The sequence below is a fragment of the Pteropus medius genome, unplaced genomic scaffold, assembly GCF_902729225.1.
Source record: "Pteropus medius unplaced genomic scaffold, Ma_sr-lr_union100, whole genome shotgun sequence".
NCBI classification, from domain to species: domain Eukaryota; kingdom Metazoa; phylum Chordata; class Mammalia; order Chiroptera; family Pteropodidae; genus Pteropus; species Pteropus medius.
This window is the reverse complement of record NW_024352787.1, coordinates 1754286-1773807: the sequence shown is the minus strand read 5'-3', so window position 1 is coordinate 1773807 and position 19522 is coordinate 1754286. Positions and strand designations below refer to the sequence as shown.

Sequence of the window (19522 nt, the reverse complement as noted above, 5' to 3'; positions counted from 1 at the left end):
TCACAAGAATAACCTCCAAATCTAGGTGCACAGCATTCAAGCCATGCATATCTGGATCCTAAACTGCTCTCCAGCTCTCTTACAGTCCCTCACACTGCATACCTACAGCTTTCTAAAGCCCACAAGATCTCTCAGCTCCAAGCTTTTACAATAAGATATTTCTACTGACTGTAGAGCTGTGTCTCCACTATCATCCTCACTTTTTAGCTAACTTACTACTACTCAGACATCAAGTATCACTTAAATATCACTTCCACTGGACAATCTGCCATGATGCCCCTTGATGCCCCTCCTACATGGGCCCATGCACTCCGAGCTTAGCATCATTAAAATGTACTAAATTGTCGGTCAACTTGCAGGTCTTCCTAAGGGAACTTGAAGATATTTGAAATCAGGGTCTGCAGTTTGTTATTCTTTGTCAAACAAGTGGGCTGGAATTCCAAAACTTGTCTTCCAACAGCTTCAGATGCACACTCTCCACTCTGCTCTCATATTCTGGAGATGGAATTTATAAAATGTTGAATAAAACAAAACTTGTTAAAGGCAAATACCTGGTATTTACTTGAGAAATACATTTTAACACATTAGTTTCTCTCTAATGAAAAGGATGACTCAAGAACAGGACATAAGGAAAACCATTCCTTAAGTACTGCATACAATGTTTTAAATTTTTTTATTTTTCAATTACAATTTATACCCAATATTTATTAGTTTCAGGTGTAGAGTATAATGGTTAGACATTTATATAACTTACAAAGTGATTCCCCTGATAAGTCTAGTACCCATCTGACACAACACATAGAACACAGTTATTACAACATTACTGCACATGTTTGAAAAGTGTGGTAAATCATTTCCATATAGCATTCTAAATATTCAAATGGGAAAAAAGTTTTAAAGAGAAACATAACAAACTGAAACCATATTAACTCAAGTTGGAGATGAAAATTACCTGGGCCAGGGAAAGCAGAGTTATAGTTATCAAGAAAAATTATTTAATCTTAGGAATTGCACAGGCTATTTTTTTTAACCCATGGATTTAAAAAGGGTAGAATTAGCTACATACATTCTTCCAATACAAAAGTATTGCTAATGTAGTTGCTAGAACCACAAGGTATTCCAAAAATTTACACTTTATTTGCATCAGCAAACCCTCTATCTGCATAAATATCCTCAATAGTAATCTTTTACTTAAATCTAAACTACAAAATGTGAAACTTAGTGTAGTTCCAAATGAATGTGGAATTAGTACCTAAGAAATCTAAATCATAACCAAATCTTATTTTAAATTATGCACAGCCTCTTACATTAGAAATAATTAAAAGCAAACTAAAAATAAAACTAGTATTGAAACTTAGAGAAAAAGGCATTCCTTAAAAACATTTTTAAATGCTTATCTGAAAACAATAACCTGCAGGTTCATTGTGGCTATACAAATTAATGCAGACAATAGGTGCTGAGAACTGTATGTACACCATAGTTAAAGTTAACACAGATAATAAGAACCTATCATTATGTGAGAGTATAATAGGATCTTAAAAGTCACCTAAAACATACAAAGAGACAAAATTGAAAAGATAAATGAATGTATTCTCTTCTACTTTCTATTTTTCCCTATTTTCCAAATTAACAGAGTTGCGAATTCAAATATACATTTGTCGAATGCAGCCTCCCTGAAAAGACAAAATAACCAAGCTTATTATCTACTACAGTAAAGGACACCATCATTGGGAGGCAATCTTAGCGCATCAACTGAAATCTGTTCAAGACATGCTAAAAGCCACAGTTCAAGATCTTATATTCAAAAACTGCAGTGCTCCTCTGATGCCTACCTGAGCCCCATACTCAGAGACCCTCCCAACTACAAGGGTCAGAAAAGTATATCACACTGGGGAAAGCTCCAATTTCCTTTTCAGGAGCTTTAGGAATGAGGAATCCTTTAATTTTCTGATCAGATTTGAAAATGTTTATTATTGGAAGAAACTTTCCTGATTACTATCAAAACCTTCTCGATTAATAACAAAATATCCTCAACATTTTTTGTTGTAAGTCCATATGGCAAAATTTATATGGAAGAAGACAAGCATAGGACCTAGAAGTTCACCCTGGAGCTGGCTCTAGGAGCCAGTGAGCTCAGAAGGTTTCAACAGATTAAATTTGCTTTGAAACCCTTATCAAAACCTTGAGAACTTTCCTCTGTCCTGACTCATTTTGTTCATGGGATTCTGGGTCTGGGCGAGATCTCCCTTCCAAATCTTAAACCACCAAGGCACTGCACATTGTCAGGTCTGTAATTAGGGCCAAGACATGAAGGTCGAGGGTCCAAGACATGAAGTATACAAACAATATATTTCATATGCCATTACAATAGCCTCCAGTTTGTCTCGGATTAAGTCTATGTTCTCAGTCAAGACTTCTTCTTCAATATATTAAATCTGTAACTCAAATTCATGTTCTTTCTTAATGTCATAATTTCACCAAGGATTATTTGGAATTACAGTAGGCTTCTGTAAGATTTTGATATCAATGGTTCATGAGAGGCACCTTAGGGGGAAAAAAGAAGCAAAATCTCCAATACTTTATGTATTCTGTAATTTTTAATTAACATGAGGAAGCTTCCAAAAAAAATTGATTCCAAAATTGTTTCCTTACAAAATTCACAGAGATGACACAGTTCATAGGGAAGAGGAAAGGCATAGAAAAAGCCAAATGAAAAATATGAAAAACTTCAAATTCCCTCAAACCTGATTGTCTTTATCTTGCTATTCCTTTCTCTCCATCTTATGCGCCTCCATTCCCCGCTGCCCTGCTCTTTCTTCCTCTGACCTGCTCCCCTTCTCTTCTGGCTAGCCAGAAACCCTCAAAGCAATATTACCTTTTAAATTTTAGCCCATTAGAACAGGGCAAACAACTATGGCTGAATTATTGGTCTTATTCTGAACTGAGAGTCATTACCAAAGACTTTCCAAATACACTTGAAAACTATATGATTTTATTAACTGACGTCATCCCAATAATTTTATTTTTAAAAAACTTTCCAAAGCTTATACTAAACAGAAATTTATAGAGAAATTGAGACTATTATAGCTATGTATATTCTAGGGTCCCCAGATTTATATTAATTGATTCATATTGCTTATAAAAACCTCAGATAGAAAATACTGGATTAAAGGGGAGAATAGGAAGATCCTGAGAGTGGCTTGAGACCCTAATTATATAGGAAACCAGAGGTTTGAAAAAACTAAGTGATGGGAGGCTACCACCAAAATCTTTATGAAGATAGATTGCACTCTACTAGAGTACATGCTAGCAAAATCTACTGGAGACTTCAGAGACGGGCTCTTCAATGCTTTTAGATAGCATTTAGGAGTAGACCTTGAAGGAGTTATGACCCCAACTCTCTCCTCACCTTTTGTGAACAGTATTAAGCCAGAAACAGTCAATTTTACAAACAAGCAAAAACTAGATGAGAAATAGCCACATTATCAGATCTTCAAATCCATACTATACATTTTGAAACAGACTGAAAACAAACACAGAACAAGATCCAGAAAAAAAAACTGATGGCCTTATAGATAAAATTAGATGCTCCCACTCCAGAAATTAAATATCAGTCTTTTGATTAAGACAACTAGATATTGTAAACAGAAATGACAATGGAAAACAACTGCTCTGTATTAGCCAAGAAAATGAAGGAAAACATAATAGGCAATACTCCAACAGCTAATCAAGTATCCATTTCCCAATTTTAGCCATCAACTCAAAAGGAGAAATTTCACTAATTATTACTGATAAAGGTGGAAGACTATTAATCTGCCATTGTTACACAAGATCTCTGAGTCAACTAAGTACTCAGATAATGGGTATCTCTAATATCTTCACATTTCTCATGTCTCAGCTTACAACAGTCACCTTTAGACCTTTACTCAAGGAGCATTCCTTCTTCCCATGAGACACTACACCAACTGACTTCATAAGAAAGAATCTACTGTACAAAGGGAATTTCCAAATCGAATGCTCTCCTAATGACTTCTTTCTTAAACTCCTGAGGACTCTGCTATTCTTCATCAAGACAGAATTAATTTAGACTCGGATTCATCATTTTCCTTGTGACTAAATCAAGCCCAAATTGAAGATCTCAAAAAGGCCAGATTTTTTTTTTTTACAATAGTTAGGCATTTATATAATTTATAAAGTGATCCCCCAATGATTCTAGCATCCATCTGGCACTACACACAACTATTACAATAATATTGACTAGCGATCCATTCGAACCACTACCAAAACTTGCACAACTCTGTAAAATGAGAAAGTAAAGGACTAAAACCCAATGGTTGATAGCTTCATAAAGATTTGTCATACTCTGCTCAGGGTGTTTCAATGCTGCAATCAAGGTGTGGGCCACAACGCATTTTCACTTGGAAGCTAAACTGGGGACAATCCAAGCTCCTTGAGATGGTTGGCTAAATGACTCAGGGACCCACCTTTTTTGCTAGTTCTCAGATGGAGATCAGACACTTAGATGCTTAGAAACTGCCTGCAATCCACTGCCATATGGGCTTCCTCAATATGAATGCTTACTTCATCAAGAACCATCCAGCAATCAGAACCTGTTCTCTAGTCTCCTAAAGTAGAGTCTTATATGAAGAAACAATCACAGGAGTGAAACCCAATCACTTTGCCCTCTAATGTAACTGAATGAAGTAATATCTCATCGCCTTTGCCATAAAATGTAACCTAATTAAGGGAGTGACATGCCACCACCCTTTGCCATATTCTATTAGTCAGAAAAGCAAATCACAGGTTCTACCCAAATTGAAGAGGAGGGGATTACACAAAGGCTTGGATGCCTGGCAGTTCCTCAAAAAGTTAAACACAGAACCATCATATGACCCAGCAATTCTATTCCTGTATACAGGCGTATCTTGTTTTATCACATTTTACTTTATTCTGCTTCACAGATGTATTTTTTTACAAATTGAAGGCAAGACCCTCCACCAAAAAGATTACAGCAAAAAGATTACAACTCAGTTTACTGCAATACTCGCTTTACTGCAGTGGTCTAGAACCGAATCCACAATATCTCTAAGGTATGCCTGTACATAACCAAAAGAACTTAAAATAGGTATTTAAACAAATACTTGTGCATGTATGCTCATAGCAGCACCATTCAAAAATCACCAAAAGATAAAAATAACTAAAATGTCTATCAACTAATAAACAAATTTTTAAAAAGTGATATAGTCATACTATGGAATATTATTCAGCCATAAAAAGGAATGAAATACTGATACATGCTACATGAATCCTATATTCTGCTTAGTTTACTGTTAACCCAAAGTCCTTATTTTCAAATATTTGCAGTTATAAAATTTCTATTTAACTTTTTTATAGATTCAAATTCCCTGAAGTTCTTTATAAGCTTACCTCATTTCTCCGCGTTTTCCTCAAATTTCTTTAACATATTAATTATAGTTATTTTACAGTTCTCATCGGCCAACTCCAATATCTAGAGCAATGTGGATCTATTTCTATTATGTTTTACTTTTTCTCTTGCTTTTCAGTTATGTGTTCCTTTCCTTTGCTGTGTCTAATAAATGTTTACCAAATGATAATGTATATTATCTAGAACATTATTCATCCGACAAGTATTTAATGAGCACTGACTATGTGCCAGGCACCACATGCAAGTGATACTGTAATAAACAGAGTACAATCCCTGCCAGAAAGGAGCTTTCAAGCCAGTGCAGGGAGTAGAAATTTAGCCCATCATTAAAAGGACCAAAAGGCCTTATAAAGTCTGAGCTCTCTACTAGCCATCTTACCTCTGTTACATCTTACCTCTGTTACATATGACTTTTCTCTCTCTCTTGATGACTCCAGCCACATGATTCCTTGTTTTTTCGACATCGAGTACACTTCGACATCTTTGCACTTGTTATTCTTTCTGCCTACTGTGCTTTGCTCTTCTCCCTGATAGCCGCATGACTTGTCCTATCACCTCTTTAGATAGCTTGCTAAACCTATTTAAAATTAAGAATGGGCCACGCCCTCCAGCATTCCCTGTCTTATGTTCTACCATAGCATTTACTATATATTATTGTCTGTCTCCTTCTTCTATAGTGCGTTTACTATATATTATTGTCTGTCTCCTCCTTCTTCTAAGCTCCATGAGTGCAGTATTTTTTATCTGTTTTGTTCACTACTATATCCATAGCACTTAGAACAATGCTGAACAAATAGTACGTATTTTTTAAGTATTTACTGAAGAAATGAATGATTTAAAATATGATGAGTAAAGTGCTGGATATTAAGGGAAAATACAGCAGAGGGCCTAATCTAATCTAGACAGGCAAGGAATGTCTCTGTGAGGAATGGATGTTTAAGCCAAAACCTAAACAAAAAGTAAGATACAATCAGAAATGAAGACTAAAGCAGAATCGACACATATGACAGAATTAAGTACGCAAGTTTCAAGAATCTGAAAGATGTCATATATAGTTGGTACATACAGTGAAAAGGGTAAACTGGCATAATAGCAGTTTAAAGAGAGAAATAAAGTCCAGCTATTTAAAAGATTTAAATGAGTAGCCATTCGAGAGTTTTCAAATACAGGCATATGATCAAATCCGGATTTCTGAAAAGTCATTCAAGCTGCAGTGTCAAAAATTGATTGGACAAAACCACAACTGGCTACAAGAAGACCAATTAGGTTTATGAAGTAATTGAGTGTAGATGATGGTAGCTGGAACTTGGTGTTATCATGAGAAAAGTAAATGGATCAAAAAGAAATTTAATTAAATTTTCTGTTGTGGTATTTATCAAGAATTACTCCAAGCTTTTAGCTTGAGAAACAACGTAGAAAACACCACCGCTTTCTCAGGCAGAAAAAATGAAGGATAAAATGTTTATAGCAAGAATCAGCAAATTTTTTCTGAATGGGTCAGGTAGTATATATTTCAGATTTTGTGGGTCATATGGTCTCTGTCACAATTACTAAACTCAGCTATCATTATAGCGGGAAAGCAGCCATAGACAATATGTAAAGGAATGAGCATAACTGTGTTCCAATAAAACTTTATTTACAAAAACAGATGCATGGAGCCATAGTTTGCCAATCCTTGGTTAAAGAGAAAATGATGAATTCATCTTTGACTTGTTACTTTGAAGATGCCTTCGGAGCATCCAGCAGAGCTGTTTAAGAAGCAACTGGACACCTGAAAATTATATAATTGTATTAACCAATGTTACCTCAATAAGCTTAATTTTTTAAAAGTTTAAAAAATAAAATAATGAAATAATATAAAAATAAAAAAAGCAACTGGATATGCAGTTCTGAAGTTCAGAAGAAATGTCTAGAACAGATATATATGTTTGAGATTGGAAGGCATAAAAATAGGTAAGACTGCCCAGAGTGAGTCTGTACAATGAGAAAATATTCTACTCAGAATCCAGAATAGAACCAATATTTAAGAAGCAAAGACAGAATAACTAGCATGAGAACTTAGAAAGAACATGAAAACAAGTCAAAATATAAAACAAAACTAGAACTGAGCAACATGCCAGAAGTGAGTATTTCCAGAAGGAAGGGGTGACCAAGAGGCTCAAAATGCCTCAAAGAGATTGAGATAATACTAAGATTAAAAATTATACACTGTATTTAGTGAGAGGGAGAGGTTGTTGGTAGCCTTTGCAAGAGAAATTTAAGTGGGAATGAGAAAGAAGCCAGACTTTGGTATATTAAAGATTAAGTGAAAAGTGTGGAAATGAGAGAGAATGAGGACAATTCTAAGATGTGTGGCTGTGAAAGGGAAGAGAGAACTAAGATGGCAGCTGGGGAGTGAAAAGGAGTCATTGTGCTCTATGAAGAGGAAGAACATATTTCTTTCCACTAAACTGGAAACACCGTGATATGAGGGATCATAGGTATCTCATTTATCACCACATTCTTCCCACTTAGCCCAGGGATTAGTACATCTGTTGAGTGAGTGAGCATTTTTAATAGCAATAGTAATGGAAAGGATCTGAAAGACAAGGAGACTTTTAAGATACAGAAGAGAGAAAAGATAGCCAGTGAAGGCTGTAGTCCCTAAAGTCTATAAAGGGTATATCTGGAGGATAAGAGGAAGAACTAGCTTTAGAGAGGATGGGGAACACCTCTTCCTCGTAAGAAAAAAAAATGGAGGACAATAGTTTAAGGTAAATATGGGCAAGATGATGAAAATATTGTTAACCAGGGCGCAAGAACTATCCTGTGATGCATCAAATAATCCTGCACAAAGAATTGCCAGCCCAAACAGTAACAATAAGAAACACTGAGATAAAGAATTCTTGCAGACTAATTCAAATCACAAGGTTAAAGTCTACATAGGAACTCTCTTCTAATGAGAAAAAAATAATTTTTCTAAGGAGGGTAGGAGGGGATTAGACACACACTCCAAATTCTGCAATTCTTCTTTAGAAGCCTTCGGCTGCAGAAGCTGCTTGATGGTTAAGGAGTAATGTTTGGGATATATAGTCATCCATAGCTATACCACTTTCCATCAGAAAAATATTTACATTTTATGCGTATGGACAGAAGCTCAATATAAACAGAGATCATAATGTTTCAAACATTAAATATATGTCACCATCAAATAAAATCCAGAGCTCTACCAGCATATTTTTAACTCACCGAGATTTTTCCTGTGAAAATAAATATGAGCCAATACCAATCATTAAATGCTTAAGAACTTCCTTGTTCTTTTTAACTTATGCCACTTAAAATAATCCAAGAGTAAACAATATTGATTTTTTTAACCTACACATGTATGTTTTAAAAGCAATAATTGCATTTTATCTTACATTTTTTTACAAAATGTTTGACCTGGGGACATGCACTATAAAGATAAGAGTAAAACAGTTTCTCACCTTGACTACTCCATCAAAGCCAGGAATTGTGTTAACCTTTGCTTTCTTAGCTAATAATTTGCTTTCAATCTTGTCACCCATGGCTTGAATAGCATGTACGTCAGGTCCAATGAAAATGATATCTTCTGCTGCCTGTGGAGAAATACAAGTAGAAAATTATAACAAAAACATTATGGTGCTTAATATAGAGTCATAATTTTATAAAAAGAAAAGCCCACACATATACTTACCAATTATTTACGTGCCAAAAATAACTTATAAGTACGCATTTGAGCCAATACATTAAAATATATAATACTGTATTGCTTATAGTAAATGTGCGTAAAGATATGTGAAACAAAATTGGGTCAAAGGAAAATAAAAGTAAAGAACTCCTGCTTGATATTAACAGTATTCTTTGGAAAAGCAACTTCTATGATGTTATATTTATATACTGTATCCTGCCACCCAATCTAAACAGTAAGTTCACTTTTAAAATGCCTTATAAATCTTTGTATTCTCAATACTCTACAGTACAGTGCCTAGATCTACACAAATGTCCATATTTATTGACTACCAACTCTATGCCAGGCTTTGAACTAAATGTAGGGGATAACATGGATGAAAACCACAGGATATCAACTAATTCAAGAAAATATGAAAGATCACTCAGAGAATAAGAAAGATACCTCAGAGAAACAGACAAAATTAAGTAGAGAATGTTTATATCCTCATGACTATAACAAATGAGTCAAGAATACAGTAGAAATTTACCAGGTAAAGTTATGATTTCAATAACAACTGCTCTGTCTAAAGAACATTTAGTTCCTCAGCAATGGATCCACCACTACCTGTTTGTTATTAAAAAAAAAATGCTAATGAAGAAAATATTAACTAGTTGCAAAACAACATATTATGTAGTTTGTGTCACCATACGGACTGATCTAGAACAGTAAAGGAGGAGTTTGTTGAGGTTAAAGATGAGGTCACTGGGTGAAGAACTGAGGTTAAAGATGAAGAAGGAAAATCCAGACTGTATGCTGTGCATCATCAGAGTAAGGTGCCTAAATGTTCATTCTCCTATAACCTTAGGTCAGTATAAAGAATAAATTGTGTATTTTATGTCTCATTTTCTACCTCTTTCTTGGCATTGCTGCCTGAAGGACTCTTGGCTTGGGAAAGGAGCTTCATTCTCCTGATGAGAATATTACCCAGAGAACCTTTTGCAGTGTGTTAGATTGCTCTCGCGGCCATTATGGCCCAGGAGGACTAAACCTACCCAGAGGAGGAAATGGAAGTAGAACAGAATCGACAAAGAATATATGAGGAGATAAATATTTGAGAGATAAGAGGATGATTGCATCTTAGCACATGCTGAGTTGAGAGGCCTGTGAGATAGTCAAGTGCCCGTGTTCAGGAGGCAGATAGAGCAATCTAGAAATTATAAGTCCAGGCTAAGATAAGGTTTCTTAAAGCCATCAAATATAGGAGAGAATTAAAAGTTGTAGATGAAATCATTAAGAAAAAAAAAAATGTATGGAAAAGCCAGTGCCTTTAAATTGAGGATGTATTCTTTCCCTCCTGTCCAAAAGCAAGACGGAAGAATGGGACATATTAAAATTCTGAGCATAAAACATCCTTTTCTTTGTGTGACAATGGGGATAATAACCACCTTGCAAGTTTGATTGAAAGACTGAATAAAATAATAATGTAAAACACCAAGCTGAGTGCTACAACTGTTAGTTCTTGTCCCTTATCCAGAAGTCTGGTAAAAAGAGAACACTAGAATAATAAGACAGCTAGGTCAATAAGACCCCAAAATACATTAAAGGAACCCAAATACCTACAATTACCAATGCTACAAATGGTAGAACGCTAGATAAGAAATCTCTTCAGCCATAACAGATGCTCATAAAGTACCTCCCCATCAAATGTCTGTATGTAGTTTTAATAGCAGAATCTATTTTTTTAAATCTTATTAAAACACCTGAAATGTAAAATACATGAAAAGTGGAGCCGCTCTGTGAGAGAAAGAGTGGTGGTAGTCCTGCACCTCCCCACATTCTATGTCTCCAGCTGGATAAGCCAGTCATTTTGAACCGCAGCAATAATCATATTCATTTTTTTTTTTATCCCAAACCTACAACTCACTAAACACTAAGTTAAATCAAGAGAAAACAATCATGTTTCAACTATCGATTGTCTTTCCTTATTCTCATTTTACTTGCTAAGATGCAGGAATTTTTTATTATAAATGCTGTTTTAAAAACCACTATGCCAGACAGATGTAATCAAGTATTCAGAATAACTATACTGACAAAGAGTTGAAGAAATAACAAATGAGAACATCCAAAGAACATTATGATTATACAGTAAAACTTCTGATTAACAAGAGCCCAATGACCAGAAACCACTGATTGACCAGATTTTTCTCATGCATTCTAATTGGAAGAAAATTACTCACCCGAAAATGCAAAATTATCAGAAAAAAAAGCTCACATTCAGTATTTAGTAACTATTCTTTTTCCCATTCAACACACACGCACACACAAAAAATAGCCAGTAGTATGCCAGGTAATTACTTGAATAGATGTTGCAATGAACTAACTTCTTTTATATCCATATGCTTTGGTAGTATTCCCTGGGTTAGCCTTTAAATATAACTAAAGCAAAATAAGAAAGCAACATCCAAGCTGCTGACTCCCATAATTCTTTGACCAAGAAGGCAAGGATGAAGTCAGGGTAATTGCAAAGTGATGGAGCAAGTTTCAAAAGTCCTGAGTTCTTGACCAGATTCATTTGTGTGATTTAAATATTTAGGACAGAATTTATTCACTAGTGATATTTTGCTATTCTTCCATTAACCCTGTATCTTTTGTCATCCATTTAATTATCCATTTCCCTTAAGCACCAGTAAGCCTTTTTGACATGCCATAGCAATAAAATTTACTTCTAAAAATATGCTTTTTTAAAAGTCTTTATAAATTTACCATGAATGATAAATACAATGTTTGAATGAAGATAAATGCCTTAGGTTCATGAAAAACATGGCATGTTTTCACTGAAAAACAATTTAACAATGATACATAGGAAATAAATTATGAAAAGCTGAAATCACTACTTTATATCACAAATGGACAGAAATAATTGTCATCTGTAAAAATCAAAATGTATGATACATAATTTATTCTTAGAAATACCAAAACATAGTAAATTGCTATACTATGAATTCATATTTTTTATAAAAGTATATACTTTAGGCTCACCAAGAATTACTACTTGGATAACTGTAAAACCAGGGTCAGACAGGAGACACAATCATGGAAAACCTGCCCAAAGGACCCAGATTCTGGACTTCAATATACTCCCTGCTAAAAGAAAAAAAGGTTTCTGGTAGAAAAGGCCAGTTCCAGGATTGCTGCAGCACGTGAAATAAAAAAACTGAGTCAGTGAGGAAGCTTTAAAAATAGTTATCTCAAAAACACATAGTTGCAGTCTACGGCCATGCCACCCTGAACTGCCCGATCCTGTCTGATCTTGGAAGCTAAGCAGGGTCGGGCCTGGTTAGTACTTGGATGGGAGACCACCTAGGAAGAACAGGTGCTATAGGTATAAAAAATAAAAAAAAAATAAGGGATTGTAAGCTGACAAGGTCCTTGTAATCTGTGAGGTCAACCAAGGGTTGACTCTCCTAAAAAAAAAAACAAAAAACCAAAGGCACATAGTTGCAGATAGATAGAGCTACCCATTGAATATGGTCATAACAATACGAGCATCAAAATGAATAATAGATTACAAGGTTAATTCATCTTTTCAAGACCTCAGAATAAATCTTTTCTTGCTTTCTCTATTCAAGTATTTGAACTTCTTGGACATGTACCACTGATTTTAAAATACATATACCTTTTAAAAGCAGTACAGAAGAAAACAAATTTCATACATAAAACTAAAGTATCAAGGTAAAATCCCATACAATGTTTTTTAAGAAGAAAATTACTAGAATAACATCCATGGAGGGTGGAAATAAGCACAAGAGAAGACATGCTAACACAACAGATCAAAACTGTTACTTGTTTCAAAACAAGCTGAAAGACATTTTTAAATGATAGAAAACATGAAATAACATAAATCAGAATTAGAAATGCTTAGAAATGAGATGACAGACTTCAGGATAGAATTAGAAATGGAAAAGAAAATCATTTCAAAAATAAAGACAAAACTAGAGATACTACAATAAGAGTGAATAGAGAAAACAGATAATGCCTCACAAGAAATAGAAAAAGGAAAAAACTTAAAAATTTTTTAAATTAAAAAAATGAAGAAATTTTTAAAAGATGCAAGGTAAAGACCATCCAACATACATATAAGAGGAATCTTTGAAGAAAACTGAAGAAAAATAATAAAACCTACAATTCAAGAAAACTTCCTGGTCAGATGCAAGGCATGGGGCTATGCTGAGGAGGTGGTGCTGAGGAGCCAATGTGAGCTCCGAACTCCAATCCAAGACTGTCCAGGGAGGCGCAGTGCTGTGGGTACCCACACCAGAGCATCCCCAGAACAGAAGCAGGCACTATAATCCCTGTCCACAGAGCCCAGCTGAGCCGACCACAGCATTGTCTACGCAGCCCAAGTGGCTGAAGGAGGAAAACAAACAGCTCTTCGTCAAGGCTGGCAGTGATGGTAAAAGCCTAGGAAACTGCCCCTTTTCCCAGGCACTCTTCATGATTCTTTAGCTCAAAGAAGTTGTATTTAGTGTTGCTACCATGGACCTGAAAAGAAAGCCTGTAGATCTGCAGAGCTTGACTACTGGGACCCACCCATCATTTATAACTTACAACGATGAAGTCAAAACGGATGTAAATAAGACTGAAGAATTTCTTGAAGGAGGCATATGCCCTCCCAAGTACTTAAAAGCTTTCATCGAAATACTCAGAATTGAATAATGCTGGAATGGACATCTTTGCCAAATTTTCTGCATATATTAAGAATTCAAGACCAGAGGCTAATGAAGCATTGGAGAGGGACCTCTTGAAAACACTACAGAAACTGGATAAATATCTGATTTCTCCCCTCCCTGATGAAATTGCTGAGAATAGTATGGGAAATGCTATTAGTTTTCCACACGTAAATTTCTGGATGGTAATGAAATGACATGGCTAATTGCAACCTGCTGCCCAAACTGCACATTGTCAAGGTGGTGGACAAAAAATATCACAACTTTGATATTCCAAAAGCATGACTGGCATCTGTAGATACTTAACTAATGCTTATAGTAGGGATGAGTTCACAAATACCTGTCCCAGTGATAAGGAGGTTGAAATAGCGTATAGTGATGTAACCAAGACTTACCAAGTAAAATAGCACTTATGAGAAAGATATCTAAGAATATGCTTTTCCTAACAGACTGCTCCTCCTCCTATAAAGTAGAAATTTTATTTTGCATGAACATGCAGTTATTCAAGATTGGAATAAAGGATAGGCAAGGTATCATAACTATCTTTAAACATACATTCCTAAGCAGTATTATTTTTAATTTTACTCTACCTGCCTCCCGTACCCGATATCCTCCTCTCTTGTAATTTGGAGACACTTCATCACAAACTTCACTTTAGAGGTAGTTTGCCATCTCTCTAAAGCCCTCACCAAGACATGCAATCACGGTGTATAGATGGCAAGACTTTTTTTTTTTTTTTTTAAGGAAATAAATTTCCTTTCTTTCCCATTCTTTTCTATATTGGTCATTTAATAATTTTAAACTGTCCTGGCATTTGGCAAGCAATGTAAAGGACAAAGATCTCCAGAGGTGGTGGTGGTTTGTGGGAGCGGGAGCGGGGGTTAGTGGGGGAAATCTGTAATTCTAGTCTTCTGTTTTGAGAGTAAACATTCTTGACTAAAAAGAAGGTGCAAAACATTTTCTCTCTCCCATTGACGATGGGTCCAAAATTCAGATGATAGGTCTATGAGGGAAATATGAACAATTTCTAGCCTTTGCTCTTCTTTAGATAGCAAAACTTTGAGGTATAATGTTTCACTACTGAAACAGTAACCATGACCTCATCAGTCAGCCCCAAACTGGGGCATAATGCATGGTACAACAAATATTTATGTATTTTTGGAATTTTACAATATTTAGTAAGAGTATATGAAAGGATTGCTACTGTATCAAAATACCCTTTCAAGTTAGTCTCTCCTGGATACGTACTAACAGGCATTACCAACAGAGGATAGTGCCTTCCACAGAAAGTCTCTACAGATTTTGCTACTTTACTTTGCACATGGATTTTTATTTTCCTAAAAGCATGTCCTTTATGCCAATTATAACATCTGACACTATGTAGAAGCTAGAAATTTAGGAGGACGAATGATAGTCTCAAGATCTTTCTTAAGCATTTTATCCGTATAAAAAAACTAATGGGCACCTGATACTCTGTCTAAATGTGGTGTTTGTTATATGTATTTTGCCCAATACCATTCATTTGGAACATTATTTTCTTCCTTTATTTTAAAAAGCTCCTTTTTAGGTAAGCATAGTTGATTTAGCTATAGCACTTCGATGATTAGTAATGTAAATATTAATATTCATAGAAATTACCTAAGGAATATAGGATGGGTTTGTCAAAACATCAAGTAGAATTTTGTTTCTAAAGAATGTTTAATGTGGGTAATCTAAAGAATGCAGTATCCATCCTATATTTAAAAAAAAAAAAAGGCAAGATAAAACACCCAGATTACCAGCTTTCCCATTACCATCCGCATTTACTATTAGACTTTGGGTAGAGGATGTGTCACTCCTGTTGGACTAAACTATAGTTGTTAAGGGGAGGTACATATTTACCACAGTTGTACCTAATCTCAATCACCGTGCTTCCTTCAATTAAATTTTTCTATAGCTACATTGAGGAATAGCACTGTGCATGTTTGTTGTTTAAATTGAAGTCCTAAGCCAGGAATTATCTGTGCTCTAACAAAGGAGAATGAACTTGGTGAAAATAAAAGTTTGCTATGTATTTACTCATTTTATTTAAAGACGAGGTTGTGACTCTAATACATTTTGGGTCATTTTATACCTAACTTGTTTAAGAAGCACTATTTGTCACGGGCTGTTTTTAGGAATTTCCAGTATATTGCTTTAAAATGTCAGTGTTTCTCCCCTTTTGATATGCTAACATTTAGTAAGTACTGGCTTTATGGAAGCAGCCTGATTTTAATAAGTAAATTGCATTTTTTAACCTATCTATAATTAGCTTAGTAAAGAAAGATAAGAAAAGCTCCATATTATAACTGTTTGGGTCAAGGAGATTGTTTTGTATTGCTTTACCTTCCTTAGAACTGCTGATCAAGTTTGAGCATCCATCTTTTTGTAATTAAATATTGGATGATGATATACCTTGTTCCAGGAAGCAGCACTATTAGGTTATCTGAGAAATTCAATAGCAGTAGCACCAGTGGGTGAAATGTCACATCTGCACCAGTACACAAACAACCATCATCATTTTTCACCTATTTTTAAAATAGTGGTAACTTGGCTACAGGTGATATTAAACCTCACCTCATAACTTAAAGTATGAAAAAGGCTCAGGAGAAGGGGTGTTTGTTCTTTCAAGTGAATGGCAGGCTAAGTGGTGCAGAGTAGAGGGCTAATGAGAAAAAAGCATCATTCTTTACAAAAGAGTGATAAAAAATACATTCTGAAACTCAGTTGTGAGGTATTTTTACCCTGGATATTTATTCTCTCTTTTTTTAAATGTATCCCATCATTATTCTTGGCTGTCTCAACATCCAAGGAAGACAGGTCTATCTATTATGATTTTGATGAAGGCAGTTATTTTTCTCTATAGAAAGACAGAACTTATTTATCAGAGAAGTTAGTCGAATGTAACTGAGGCTGGCAAATGGACAAAAGCTTGGAAAATGTATGATGCTAGAACATGCTTTTTACCCCATCTTATATTTGTGGAAAGACCACTGCTTAAAGTCTTAAGAGATTTGGGACATAAAAGTTTTCATGGCATTCATGGAGTGTGCAGGCTGACAAAATGGAAATCATCCGATATTTCTGCAATTACTGATCATTTCCCCTTCATATAAACCAACAAGGAGGTCAGAGTCTGCAGTCTGCACTGAAGCTCTATTTCCAAGGAATCCTGAGAAACTTTAGGGTTCAACAGTTAGGAAAGCTACTAATGCAGTTGATATGACTTCCTTTAGAAAAATGTAAATGCAGATTTTCTATACAGTTCTTTTTTTCTAGGATTGTGGACTTAGATAAAATTCATAAAAGATTTTACTTCTTGGTAACTTTGGCTTATGCAACTTATCTTCAAACCCTTGAGCAATCTGTACACAATTAAAGGATTTCTGACATTTACTCTGACCCTAAGTTGATCAACTCTAGAATTTAGGCATTTTTACTTAGGTTGAGTTTTAAATCTCCCCAGAGTTGCATGTAGATAGTTATTTCTGTGCATTTAAAATACCCATTTAGAAAATATCTACAAGATAAAAATGGTAAAAAAAAGAAATGTATTTTTTCATGAACATTTTGATACACATTTCATCAAGTTTATTGTTTAATCAATTTCTTACACTGGTTATAATAGTATTTGATTCAAAGAGAGAGAAGTATTCATTATTGATATACTATATGGGCTTTTTTTATTCCATTCTTTATAAATTATCAAAGTTGGGCTATTAAAATTATATTTTTATCATGGAAAAAAAATGTCCCCGAGTCACAATGCTGAACAGAATTAAAATATTTTCTTTAAAATTACTTGAAAAAGCAAATGAAAGCTTATTATACTGTGCTTATATCTTCTTTTGTCTGCATAGAACCGGTATATTGCTGGCAGCTATTGTATTAAAATATATTTCCACTACCAAAAAAATTCCTTAAAATTAAAAATACATATCAAAGAGCATACCTGAGATATTCAAACCAGAATGACCAATGCTATGATATATCCTAGCAATATTACTTAAGGGGTGAAAAAAGAAATGTGACTTATACAAAAGGGAAATTTAAATTATCACCAGACTCTGAGAGCAATAATTCATGCCAAAAGAAGATGAACTAATGTACTCTACTGCATAAGACATTCAAGAAAAGAAAGTATGAGCCAAGATTTTAAATCAAACAAAACTGACTTCCAAGTATAAAGGACAGAGAAAATGTAGCAACAAGCAAGAACTCATGAACTCTTTCTGAAAAATCAAATAGAAAAATCGAACTAGTCTGTGGGCCAAATCCAGCCTGCTACTTGTTTCTGTACAGTCCACAATTTAAGAATGAATTTTACACTGTTAATTGTGTAGGAAAAAATGTTAAGAATTGTATATCATGATGTGAAAATTATATAAAACAAAGTCAATTTTATTGGAAGTCAGCCATGCTCATTAGTCTACATGTTATATGGCTGCTTTCTCACTACCAAGATAAGATTGAGTACTTTTGAGAGACTTTATGGCCTACAAAGCCAAAAATGTTTGCTATCGGCCCTTTACAGAAAAAGTCTGTCCACTCCTGTACTAGAGAATGAGCTTCGGGAAACCAAAATGACTAAAGAAGATCAACATAAAGGATCTGTAGTTGCTTGAAGAACTAAATAAAGGCTAAGAAAAAGGTGTAGTATATAATAGCTATCCTTCCTGACAATATAGGTATAGTACAACTGTTTTTAAAAGTGAGGAAAGAATAGGGAAGTGACATGTAAAACTTTATGTTTTCAGTAATCATACTGGTATTAATATTATTGTGAAATTGCTGTGTGTGCTCTTAGACAAGCAGTTATGAGGTATTCTAATTTTAGCATTGTTTTCTATCCCTGAGAGTCAGAATTCTAAATATTGTAAATGAAGATACAGAGGTAACAAAGATGAGGTTAAGTAAAAGTTCTGCGATTCTGACTTTCAATTGAAAGTATCACTATGAACTTTATACATACATATTAGAAAAATGTTATATATTTTTGTTATATATTTCATATATGTATGTGTATACATACATATTAGAAAAATGTTATATATTTTTATGAATATAGTATTTCATTATATAAATCTATATTATATATTAAATTTGTATTATATATCTTATCTGGGGTTGAGATTAGCATTATATCTAAATACACAAATACTGACTATATTAACATAGTATATATTCTCTTATTATAACATAATTACAACACATATATAGCATAAAACATGTTAAAAACTGTTAATACACATATTTTATTTCCTAGCCCCATAAATTAAAAAGGCCAAGAAACAATGACCATCAGTAGCAATGGCCATGCCTGGCACCCTGACTGTGGTCTTTAAATACAATTAAAAGAAACCAATGTATCTTGAAAAAATGGCTGATTAAAGACTTGAAGCAGGAAGTATAAAACATGAGCCTAGAATATCTTGTCAGACCAGAGAGCAAGGAAGCTATAAAAGATTATGAGGGTCAAGTCAAAAAGACCATTAGCCAACTTAGGCTCCATTGGCTAAAGAGGGACAACGTGAGCTTCACTAACAATCTCAACAGATTTAAACTTACAAAATAAGACTTTATAAACGATAATACTTTTAAAAAGAATTGGCTAACTTTGAGAATAAGGAACCAGTTTATTACCTCAAAAGCTAGTTAATA

General features: G+C 34.5%; 1 protein-coding gene and 2 pseudogenes across 6 annotated transcripts in view; 2 read left to right on the top strand and 1 right to left on the bottom strand.

Annotated features, from left to right (window-relative positions):
- PCCA (propionyl-CoA carboxylase subunit alpha) overlaps positions 1 to 19522 on the bottom strand; it is a 338552-nt gene that overhangs the window by 233427 nt on the left and 85603 nt on the right. For 5 of the 6 annotated variants that reach the window (XM_039849219.1, XM_039849216.1, XM_039849218.1 and 2 more), the window contains one exon: positions 8911 to 9042. In XM_039849219.1, coding sequence (XP_039705153.1) covers positions 8911 to 9042 — 132 coding nt within the window. Of the gene's footprint in view, positions 1 to 8910; positions 9043 to 19522 lie in introns of those variants that run through there. The other variant, XM_039849221.1, reaches the window with a different exon arrangement.
- On the top strand, positions 9870 to 14250 carry LOC120591423 (chloride intracellular channel protein 4-like; annotated as a pseudogene).
- LOC120591884 (uncharacterized) lies at positions 12384 to 12501 on the top strand (annotated as a pseudogene).